The following is a 12,302-nucleotide window of genomic DNA, read 5'->3' as shown; positions in this document are numbered from 1 at the left end:
TATTTTTTTCGCTGTCATCCAGCTACTAGTTCTGTTTCAATTTGCAGCTAATTAGAGATTGGAAAATCAGTTTTTACCCATTTACCGATTATGTTCTGAAATAGGGGGTTAATCAGAAATTGGAAACACGTCCCTTAATATCCACTAAAATGCTTTGTATTAAAATTTCCTTTATTATCTACTTTTACCTTGCAGAGACCCGTACTATCGCTATGATCCCACCGCAGCAGCAGCAGCCGCAGCGGCGGCAACACCGCGTGCGATGGGTCCTCCGGGCTCCTATCCACCACGTCACCGGGCTCCGCATCCGCTTCAGCAACAAGCTCAATATGCAACGTACCAACCGACGCCAGATAACATATATGGGCTCACGACTGCCGATCAGCACAATCTTGGTATGAGCGATTTAGGTGGTTGGGGTGCAGCACCAAGTCAGACCGGTGCCTACCCCGGTTCCGGTCTGAGTGCGTATGGTCATCCGCAGTCAGCACCTCCAACACAACAGCGGCAACCTACAGCGCAACCAAGGTAAAACACTTCACAACAAAAAAAAAATAATATCTTCCAAGTTATTGTCATATTGGGAACAAAAATCTAAATATTAACACCTCAATTGATGCCATTCGTACAATTAACATTACAGCTATCGCCAGCATATGCCCACCTACGGCCAACAGGATCAACAGAAATTGTCATATGCATCGCAGCAAATGGGCATCAGTGGATTGTTGCAGCAACCCGGCCCAAGTGTTAGTGCTGCAGGCTACGGCACTTTGTCACAGACACAACAACCGCAGCAGCAGCAAGCGCCTACTCCACAGCAGCAACAGCAATCAAACCAGCCAACTCGTTTGCCCCAACATTATCCACAGGCCCCGAGCCAACATCCACTATATCCAGTTGCACCGGCATCAACGGGACAGGCAGGTTCGTCTGTACCGGTGCCAGGTGGTCCTCAAGGTTATGCGCATAGCCCCTATGTCAACTCCATGCAACATCAGTCGAGTCGTGGTGCTCAACATGTTCCCTATGGGCACTTGGATCAGACAAATCCCTACGGCCAACATGTGCCAACATCGGGTGCACCAACCAGCGTACCAACGCATCACTTAACCGCCCAGCAGCAGCAGGCAGGGCAGTTAAGCGCGCATGGTTCAGCTCATATGGGACCCGGTAGTCAACAACAACAACAGCAGCAACAGCAGCAGCAAAATCCAACGGGTTTACCGCATGGTAGTAATACTGGAACAAGTCAGCCATCGTTACCCCCCGGCTTGGGTACGCCACAGCAGCAGCAATCCACTGCGCACATGTTGCAGAGCCAACAACAGACACAACAGATCCAACAACAGCAGCAGCAACAAAATCATGTTGGTCTAATACAACCGCCAAGTCAACATCAGCAATTGCCGGGTGCTGGGTTGCCTACACCTCATAACATAGGAGTTCCACCAAGTTATAGCAGTCATCATCAGCAGCAACAACAGCAACAGAACCAGCAGCAGCCAAACAGTGTACAAAGCGTACAATCCGCCGCCGCATCGTATTTGTCATCAACTAAACATCAGACCACGCCATCACAACTGTCATCGTCGCCACAATACCGTGCTCCATTTCCACAGCTTTCGCCACAAATGTCACCAAGGCCACCAACAATGTCGCCACATCCGCAAATGTCTCCGCGACCTGGAATGTCGCCGGCCAAGCCACCACCACAGTCGCAAGCCCAAGCGCAAACTCAACAAGTGAATTCACCCAGTCAACAACAGCCGTCGCATCACAGCATATCGGGCATGGTTGGCCTTACATCGCCACGCCCACAACTACCAAATACAGGACCACCAAGCTCAAAAGGTAACAGTGGTCCACCAGTTGTCAACACCCTACAGGCACTCGAGCAGATGGTTATGCCTACGCAGAGCGTCATGTCTGGTCCAGGAGGTGTACCAATGGATTATCCATCGGCATATCGCCAGGCGTCTAGCCATGCCACAATGTCACCGATGGGACCACGCATGCCAGTTTCACCTCAACATCACTTGCAGTGGAGTCCCCACTTGGGCTTGCCACAGTCACAAAACCCCACTGCATTGAGTGTGAACAGTAGCATGAGTACACAGTCGCAGTTGCAGCACCAACAGCAACAAATGAACTTGTATGCACAAGCACAGGGTATGACTCATCAGCAGCCACCGGCTGGACACCCATCGGCGATTGGAACTCCTCAGCAGCAACAGCCACCTCCACCCCAACAACAAACACAACCGCCGCAATCACAGCCGCAGCCACAGCATCAACAATTGAACGAGCAATTACAGCACTCGATTAATGATATTGTAGGCGGCGGACATCAGCATCAGCAACAACAGCAGCAGCAGCTGCAACAACAACAGTTACCATCAATGTCACCGATGCATGCGCAACAGCAGCAACAGGCTACAACATCTACACAACAGCAACCGCAACAACAGCAATTACACCATCAACCACCCGGGTTGCCTAGCATCCACCACATAGGTCATCATCAAATGCCACCAGCTACTGATCATACAACCGCTACACTTATGAGCAGAAACACACCAAGTCATGATCCTACAGCTGGTGTGGTACCGACTTCTCAAGCACAGCAACAGCAGCAGCCATCGTCTCATGCTCAGTCGCAGCTACAGCAGCAACCGTCGCCACATCAACAATCTATGCTCCAGCAGCAATCACCCAGACTTCATCCACAATTATCACCACACAATCAGCCCCAACAACAACTGCATCAATCATATCAACAACAGCACAACCAGCAGTTGCTTGGAGATCCGTTTGCTGCGATGCTGACGGCGACACAAGATCCCCCAACTGGTTTGCAGTCTGCGCTACAGCAACAGCAGCTTTCACAGTTGGAGCCACCACCCTCGCAAACGCAAACACAGTCGCAGCCACAGGCTCAGCCACAGCCGCAACCACAACAACAACCATTAGTACAGCACCAACAGCAGCAAGCACAGCAGTTGCAACAACGTGAACTACAACAGCCAACGACGCAATTAGTTATGTCACCAGCACATGCTTCGTCACCATTAGCTGTTACTCCAAATGTTGCCACACAACAACAACAACAACAACAACAACCGCCGTTGGCAATTCAGCAGCAACAACCACAACCACAACAGCCTACAACTCCTTCACACCATTTGGCTAGCATTCTTAACGAGACTGCAAATTCGAACGACTCTTCTACATTAGCGGTAGCAGCAAACGACAGTAACAACAGCAGCAGTAATAGCTCGACCAACAGCATAGTCAACAATCAGCCCACCTCAGTGCATGATAGTAATTCACAAAGTTCAATTAACAGTAGTAATAATCAGCAACAATCATTGTCAGGGATTGATAGTATCGGCAATGCGGCGTTGAACAGCAATTCGAATTCAGCCACGGCTACAGCACACGGCGGACTTCTAGACAGCGCTGGCGCAAGTCTTTTCGACAACAACTCAATGTCTTCAACAAGCGCCGCTGTAGCAGCAGCGTCCTCCGCCGCTTCAGCTGCCGCCGCAATGCTAGATAGCAATTCCCAATCCTCATTTATCGGCGCTGTCGCGAGTGTTAATGAGTTCGATAGTGCCAGCAAACTACAGCAAAAGATTCAGCAAAATATTAGCACTGCCGAAGAAGCACCGGCACAGCAACAATGTGCGGATATTGCTTCCGCGCAGTCAACTGATATCGGTTTCAAAACAAATGACCCAGTTACCGAGGTTGCAAAAACAACAGAAGAGGAAACAGTACCCGGTAATTCCTGCAATACTGCTACTGCAGTCGGCGCAGTAGTTGAAGAAACAATAAAATCGTCGGATGCCACTTTGCCAGATGTGCTTCTGGAGCAAGGAAAGTGTTCGGAGGAGACGTTGTCTGCTACAGAAACGGAACAACAAATAACAGTATCTGAGCAAACGACAGCACAGCCGCTCCAACCATTATCCGAACAGACTAAATCGCAGCCGCAGTTGCCTTTAGCGCCGACAACAACTCCTGGTGATACCATGACTCAGATAACTGCTGTACAGAATGTGACGACGGTTATATCAAATACTCAACCACAACCACTGTCCCAATCTCAGCCACAAATTGCACCAATGTTGCCACCAAGCATGCTGCCACATCATCCAATGGCTAACACACCTGGAATGACTGCTATGGGTTATGATGGTACTCAACAAATAATGTTACCTCCATATGGTCCACCAGTGCCACCGCCCGGCCACATATATCCTTCTTATCCAATGCTGCATCAACAAGAAATTGCTGCTTTACAACAGCAGCTGCAAGAAATGTATTGCATGCCACCGACGGGTCCCGATCACCAAGAGAAAATTGTTCGCTTGCAAGAACGTTTAAATATGTTGCAGCAACATGAGGTGAATGACCAATGTGCAGGCGGTGGACCGCAATGTGTACTCTACCAGAGTGGTAGCGTGCCTCCGATATATGGCGGCAGCAGTGTGCTCCACAGCCAAATGATGGTAGAGAGTCCACAAGTTTCGAGCACTACTGGACGTGGTCGCGGAAAGGGCGCAAACAAACCACGCAAACCACGCACTAAGAAAGGGGAAAAGGCTGCTTTGCAACAGTCACAGCAACCTACCTGCGATATTATGGATATAAGTGGCAACGTTGTGCCCTCACATGTAATTCCTACCACTCAATTGCCTGTGTCCGAGGATTGTGTGACACAAGGCGCCGGTGACACATCGGTAGTAGGAATGCTTGAATATAATGAAGGAAGTGGCGATCACTCGCAAGATATTGTGCACTCAGCTAATGAACTAGATACGTCCACAGATGATGCGGGCAAGAAGAAGAAACCTCGCAAGCCACGTGCACCTAAGGATCCAAACAAACCACCGCGTGATCGCACTCCTAAGGCAAAAAAAGTAAAAGATGGTGAGCTTAACTCCAGTGAATCACTTGCTTCAATACGCAGGCGCAGTGGTGCCAAAAAGAAAAAGACCGGCGAAGAGGAAGAAAAGGCCGATGGCAGTGAAGCTGAGGATAACAAACCTCTTTCTGTTTGTAAGTCAGATGCTGCAGAGCAAAGTGGTAATGCTCTTAATGAAAATTGTGAGGGTGCAAATAAGCCCGAAACTACAACATCGGATGAACCTGGTCTTGAATTGAAAGCTACCAATATAGACGGTGAAGCGCCAGATTACGACGATATACCGGTTTCAAAAATACCTACAACGCGGGCGAACGCTGATGATGAAAAGTCTACGGAGGCTGGCGATGAGACTGTTGACTCAGTGCCTGATTCTGCAGGCGACGCCACAACAACACCAAGTCGGCGAAGTAAGAAACGTTCGGGTGGACGCAATCGTGGTAATAATAGCGATGACGCAACGTATACAACTCGTCGTAGGGGTACGCTCTCTGCAAGGGCGCTTAAAAAGCGCCGTAATCGGGGAAGAATTGTACCCGAATCGGACGGTGAAGATGACACTCTGGCTAGTACGCCACCGCCGTCGCCACCACCCGACTCCGAAACGGATACGAATAAACGACGCTCTTCCCGAAACACCCAGCGAAAGAAGTATATTGATGATGTAATGCTGCGATTTTCAGATGACGATTCGTCCCTGATAACATCTCCAGTTAAGAAAGAAAAGAAGGGATCGGCTGCGGTAGCAGCAGCTCCTGTGACAGGTGTAGCACCACAGATCTCTGATGCTGAGAAGGTGGACACAGGTGTAGTAAACTTGGGAGCTGATGGTGAAACTGTTGGAAGCGAAGAGAAAGCAGTATCAGGTGAAGTTGAAGATGGAACTGCAACGGAGGCGAGTTCTAGCACGGCGACAGAGAAGGACAAATCAGTGCTAGAGCTTCTACCACCAATATCTTCTAAACCCAACTATGTATATATTAATACTGGAGATGAAGACAGCATGGTTGTACAATACGTGCTGGCGGTTCGTATGGGCCGACGAGAATTAATACCGGACCCACCTTCAGAACCGCTCAAAGGAGAGGAAAAGAACATAAAAGTAAATAAAGAAGAGACGCATGAAAGCCACGAAAAGTCTGAAGAGACTAATGAAAGTAAAGCAGAGGAAGAATTGAAAGAAGAGAAAGAGAAATTCGCGGAAAAAACAAAAATGGAGGTGGATGATGATAAATTGGAAAAGGAAAGTGAAAAGAACGAATGTCAAAAGAATAAGGGTATCCAAAATCCAGCGGACCCCGAAGTGGAGTCTGAGAAAATGAATATCGATGAAAATGAGCAAGACATGCCTGTTGCCAAATGCGACGACGGCGAAGTAGCAGAAACTGAAAGTGAAGAGCCGGAACGGCAGTCTGAAGAAAACACGTTTTCTAAGGAATTAGAAGTTAAAAGCAATGAAAATAAAGGTGATGATGTACCTATCAAAAATGCTGACCAACAGATAAAGGAAGAAGATAGAAAAGACAAAGATGAGAAAGATGGATCTATAAAAAGTATTGTTGACAAGTTAGATGAAACGGAAATGTTTAATGCAGTGGTAAAAAATGAAGGAGATGTAGAGAATTTGAAGAAAGTGGAAAGTATGGATGTTGATTCTGAACCTAAGATTGAAGAGGATACAGGCGTAGTGACGGCTAAAGAGGAATCAGAGGAGAATAAAACAGCTTCAAAAGATAGTGACAACGTTTCTAGGTCCGAAAAGGATACAACTGTTGATGAAAGCAAATGCAAAGGTAATGAAAATAATAAAGAGGAGGACAACAAAGATAAGAAAGGTAACACTGATAACAAAGATAAAGATGAAGATAATAGCAGAGACGCCGATTCGAGCTCATTTAAACCAGATCCTGTGTACATTGACGTGGAGGAATATTTCGTTAAATATCGAAACTTCTCGTATCTTCACTGCGAGTGGCGCACTGAAGAGGAACTCTTTAAGGGAGACCGTCGAGTAACTGCTAAGATTCGTCGCTTCCAGCAGAAGCAAGCACAACAAATGAACATCTTCGACAGCATTGAAGAAGACCCCTTCAACCCCGATTTTGTTGAAGTCGACCGCGTGCTGGACATGTCTGTCCATACAGATGAAAACACGGGCGAAACCACGAAGCACTATTTAGTGAAGTGGAAGTCCTTGGCCTACGAAGATTGCACATGGGAGTTGGAAGAAGACGTAGATGCAGATAAAATTGAGCAATATATGCGTTTTAATAAATTACCACCACGCCCTGAGTGGAAGAACAAAAAACGTCCACACCCTGAGCAATGGAAAAAACTAGAAAAGACCCCAGTTTATAAGAGTGGCAACACTTTACGTCCGTACCAATTAGAAGGTTTGAATTGGTTAAAATTTTCTTGGTATAACTCGCACAATTGTATCTTAGCTGACGAGATGGGCTTAGGAAAAACTATACAAAGTTTAACATTTGTACATTCGGTGTATGAATACGGAATTCGCGGTCCTTTCCTCGTTATTGCACCATTATCAACTATTCCAAATTGGCAGCGCGAATTCGAAGGTTGGACCGATATGAACGTCGTCGTTTATCATGGATCAGTGACAAGCAAACAAATGATACAAGACTATGAATTTTATTATAAAACTGAAAGTGGTAAGATACTAAAAGAGCCTGTTAAATTCAATGTACTAATTACGACATTCGAAATGATTGTGACTGATCACATGGATTTGAAATCGTTCAATTGGCGGTTATGTGTAATCGATGAGGCTCATCGTTTGAAGAATCGAAATTGTAAATTGCTTGAGGGGCTGAGGCAATTAAATTTAGAACACCGTGTACTACTGTCTGGCACACCTTTGCAAAATAACATAAGTGAACTATTTTCACTATTGAATTTCCTCGAGCCGAGTCAATTTTCTTGTCCTGATGACTTCATGTCGGAATTCGGTAGTTTGCGTACCGAAGAGGAAGTGAATAAATTGCAGGCTTTATTGAAACCAATGATGTTGCGACGTCTCAAAGACGATGTAGAAAAATCGCTTGCTCCAAAGGAGGAGACTATCATCGAGGTAGAACTGACAAATATACAAAAGAAATACTATCGTGGTATTTTGGAACAGAACTTCTCTTTCCTAAAGAAAGGTACAACCTCGGCGAACATACCTAATCTCATGAACACAATGATGGAGTTGCGCAAATGCTGTATACATCCATATCTTTTGAATGGTGCCGAAGAGCAGATACAATACGATTTTCGAGCGCAACATGGTGATGATCCCGAGTCGTACTACAAAAATCTTATACAATCAGCTGGTAAAATGGTGTTAATTGACAAATTGTTGCCAAAACTAAGAGCGAATGGGCATCGGGTGTTGATTTTCAGTCAGATGGTGCGCTGCCTCGATATCTTGGAAGACTATTTAGTATATAGAAAGTATCCATTTGAACGTATCGATGGTCGCATACGTGGAAACTTGCGTCAAGAAGCTATCGATCGCTACTCTAAACCGGGCTCTGATCGTTTTGTCTTCTTGTTGTGCACTAAAGCCGGTGGTTTGGGCATTAACTTGACTGCCGCCGATACAGTTATTATTTATGATTCGGACTGGAATCCACAGAACGATTTACAAGCGCAAGCGCGTTGCCATCGTATCGGTCAGCGTAAAATGGTAAAGATTTATCGTTTACTTTGCCGAAACACTTACGAACGTGAAATGTTCGATAAGGCTTCACTTAAACTGGGATTGGACAAAGCGGTGTTGCAATCAATGAATACCCAAAACTCCAAAGACGGTAGCAATCGGCAGCTTTCAAAAAAGGAAATTGAAGATTTGTTGCGAAAGGGCGCTTACGGTGCTGTGATGGACGATGATAACGCCGGAGATAAGTTTTGTGAAGAAGATATCGATTCGATTTTGAAACGACGCACACAGGTTATTACAATGGAATCTGAAAAGGGATCAACTTTTTCAAAAGCTTCATTTGCTGCATCTGGTAATCGATCGGATATTAAAATCGACGATCCCGACTTCTGGACAAAGTGGGCTAAGAAAGCGGATATTGATCCGGATGCTTGTGAACGTGATGAAACCGAAGATCTCGTGTTATCTGAACCTAGAAGGCGTACACAAATTAAACGCTATGGCCATGAGGATGTTATGGAAATTAATTCAGATGACTCTTCCAATGAGAACAGTGACGAAGAGGGAGGCATAAGTAAGTATGAAAAACGTTTTCAAGAATGCTTCAAATATACTTTATCGACATGAACAGCTAAAAATACTATTTTTATACTTTAATATCATTGTTGTATTTGGAAGTTATGCGATATTAAAAATGCAAGTTTTTAACTATTTCTTGTAGGTTTGCGTTCAAGACGCCGCAAAGAGAAACGAATGCGTGAGCGAGAACGTGAAAAAAAGACGAGCATTAATGATGAGTACATACCAAGGGAACGTGACGCCTTGGCCTCCCTAGGCTTGGATGAAATACAGTACGGCAATTGGGCCAAGTCTGAATGCTTTAAGGTCGAGAAGGGACTTTTATCATTCGGGTAAGTGCACGAAAAACTGATCGTGAAGGTCATGGATAAATATGTTAATATTATTTAATTATAAAAAATTATTAAGTAAGGAAATATGTAGTAATGGTAATCAACCATTCAACCTACAAACCAATATTGTGCCCCTTCATTTTTGTACAACGATTGTAAACATTATTTAGTTTCACATTTAATATGTAAATTTTTCGGTGCAACATTTTTTCCTCCTTTTCCAGCATCAGCAATTCGTCCTTCTTTTCAACATACTGATATACGCTAGGTGCCTGGTAGAGTTCCAATTGTTCCTTTAGTGTTTGGAGCACTTTCAACTCCTTCTTATTTTCATCTTCAACGCATTTGGTTTCCCTTTCAAGCTGCGAAACGTTTTTAATTACATCAATCGTCTTGTACGCAATTGATTTTGATTCTTCCTCAAGATTCATCATGATTTTCTTTTCTTCGGACATGGCCAATGACGCTTTACCAGTAACGCTCTTCAGTCCAGCCATATGTGCGTTTTTTTCGTCAAGTGAGTTCAGTAGTTCATTTCGCTTTATTATCAATTGTTCAAAATCCACTTCACTCAATATGCCGCTAAGGTCTGCCTTTGTAATGAGATCACTGCGTAGCTGTTGGCAACTTTCGTTTAGCGCTGTGATACGCAGGCGCATTGTGCTGAGAAGTGCACGAGCGTTTTTCAGCCAATTGTTAACGAACTTTCGAAACTTTCGTTCTACCTGTTTTTCACCAGCGGTCTCCAAAAATAAAAGATCTTGTTTATCGTTTAGAAAATGCAGTTGAAAATTCATGATTGTTTCCTCGGTTTCATTGTATCGGAATTGCAACTCCTCGATTCTAGCATTCAGCAATTTAATTCCCTGCATTGCTATACATATTCGTCGAAGTGAAATGCAAGTGTATTAAGGTGATGATCAATACAATTACTATTACTGTTACTATCCTGTTACTGTATGCTGTATTCGTACCTTTAGACTCCATCTCATTGACTCGTTTCTCAACTTCGGTTGTAGCCTTCTCCGCCATATCACATTTGGATTTGTAATTTAGCCGATAGTCCATTTGTCCGCCGTGTATATCTAGCAGTCCACCTTTCTTTGAAGTACCAGTGTAATTTGATTGACTTGTGTTGTAAATGGACATAGTCTCAGAGGGTCGGGAACCGACTGAACGCCGTGGTGTTGCGGTCGATAAATGTGTACTTGCGGCGGAGATTGAAGCCGTTGTCAAACGCCTTTGCTGTTCTGCAGTGGTACGTCTTTGTTTGAGACCGAACAACATTTTCGGATCGTTCCGTTCGAGAAAATCCGTAAGAAAGTGATTTTCTAATTTAACTGAAGCCAACTCGTGGTTTATTTCCTGAACGGCCGTGAACATATCTAAAGCATCATATTTTTCCAAATACTCGTTCTTTGCCTCTTCATTCATTAACCTATAAAGGTCCAATTGCAGATTGTTGATGAATGTTTCTAAAGCGAAATCTCCAGCGCTTTCATTATATTGAAAAGGTAGTTTCGCGTGTGCGTATATGCTGTTGTTGCGCAAAACAGATGATTCCTCCTCAGACTTATATATGGACATTATGCGTTCTATTTGTAAACGTAATACAGCTCGGTTTTTTTTCCAAAATTTTTTCAAACAAAAAGAGAATATTTGATTTTGATTATTTATTATTTTTGATTTTGATTATTTATTATTTTACTTCATTTGAAGATTAACTTCAAGGCGAAGTGATTTAACATACAGCCAAAACAAACATCTAATAAGTAGTGTTTTTTTTTTATTTTATGCATATTTTATACAATAGAAAAATGAAAAAAAAAGAAATTAAATGCAATAAGTATACACATAAAAATAAATAAAAAGACGCGTAATGCGTGAGTTAAATTTATCTTGAAATAATCCAATATGTTGCGTTTACACGTTGAATGCCACGCCGATTGCCCGTGGCGCCAACATGAATTTGTTAGTATGCGAAACATATTAGGTGCACATGAAATTTATATACGAGTACATTTAAATAAAATATTTTTGTATGTTCTATACTACATTATATCAATTACACTATTGCAATAACGTAAATAAAATTGAACATTTTAAAACTTTTAATTTTAGTCAAATTATGTGTTTCTTGCAATCCTTGTCACCGGTGCCGGCCACCGGTGACCCTCATGGCATTCAACGTGTTAACGTTGGTTTTAGATGGGAAAAAGTATGCGACAATTTAGATATTGAGTTGCTTCGTATTGTCATAGAGCATTTTTCAAAAACAAGATACAGTGCACTCGCGATAACTCGAACTAATTAAAACAGGCGCTGTTCGATTTATCGAATTCGTTCGACTTATCAATTGAGTGTGCTATGTTAAAAAAACAGTCATCGATATCGATTTTTTTCAATTAAATTTATTTATTTATTTACATATGGATATGAACATGAATATGTTTAAAATAATTAATTCGTTTCAATATTTTTCATCAAATATTTGGCAGTCTTTGTGTCAGTTACACAAAAAAAAAAGCTTTAACAGAAAAGTTAGGCCGAAAAGAAAGTTGTAATGTGTGTTTGTCTTTTCTTGCCTGCAGCAATGTTGAAGAGTGTTAACCTTTGCGGGGCTTACTTGTTCAGTTGTGGCCCACTGAATTACCTTATTGATAGAGCTAACTGCCTCCTCAGATGATATCCGCTCACATGTCTCAGTTGTGTTGTTAAACTCAGACTCAGAATCACTAGTTTCAATTATTACTTCTGTGTCGGTAAATTCTGCACCATCATTCCATTTGTTAAC

General features: G+C 43.4%; 2 protein-coding genes across 12 annotated transcripts in view; one reads left to right on the top strand and one right to left on the bottom strand.

The window, feature by feature from the left end:
- The window catches only part of LOC129249348 (mucin-19), a 98,746-nt gene that overhangs the window by 26,794 nt on the left and 59,650 nt on the right, over positions 1-12,302 (top strand). For all 11 annotated transcript variants that reach the window (XM_054889122.1, XM_054889128.1, XM_054889126.1 and 8 more), the window contains 3 exons: positions 196-528; positions 644-9,171; positions 9,319-9,508. In XM_054889122.1, coding sequence (XP_054745097.1) covers positions 196-528; positions 644-9,171; positions 9,319-9,508 — 9,051 coding nt within the window. The remainder of the gene's footprint in view (positions 1-195; positions 529-643; positions 9,172-9,318; positions 9,509-12,302) is intronic.
- Positions 9,538-11,221, bottom strand: LOC129249349 (girdin). The gene is made up of 2 exons (XM_054889130.1): positions 10,483-11,221; positions 9,538-10,382 (listed from the first exon to the last, which is right to left on the bottom strand). Exons 1-2 carry the CDS (start codon positions 11,093-11,095, stop codon positions 9,622-9,624), a joined length of 1,374 nt encoding a protein of 457 aa, XP_054745105.1. The 5' UTR covers positions 11,096-11,221; the 3' UTR covers positions 9,538-9,621.

The sequence above is a fragment of the Anastrepha obliqua genome, chromosome 5 (genome assembly GCF_027943255.1).
Source record: "Anastrepha obliqua isolate idAnaObli1 chromosome 5, idAnaObli1_1.0, whole genome shotgun sequence".
NCBI lineage: Eukaryota > Metazoa > Arthropoda > Insecta > Diptera > Tephritidae > Anastrepha > Anastrepha obliqua.
The sequence above is the reverse complement of the archived record's forward strand: the minus strand, read 5'-3'. Positions and strand labels throughout refer to the sequence as shown.

Bases quoted from the DNA above. Each gene is read 5' to 3' on its own strand.
- LOC129249349 (XM_054889130.1), bottom strand. From the start codon at position 11,095: ATGTCCATATATAAGTCTGAGGAGGAATCATCTGTTTTGCGCAACAAC. The intron at 10,383-10,482 runs GTACGAATACAG...GAATATGTATAG, and splicing joins CAATGAGATGGAGTCTAAAG to CAATGCAGGGAATTAAATTG.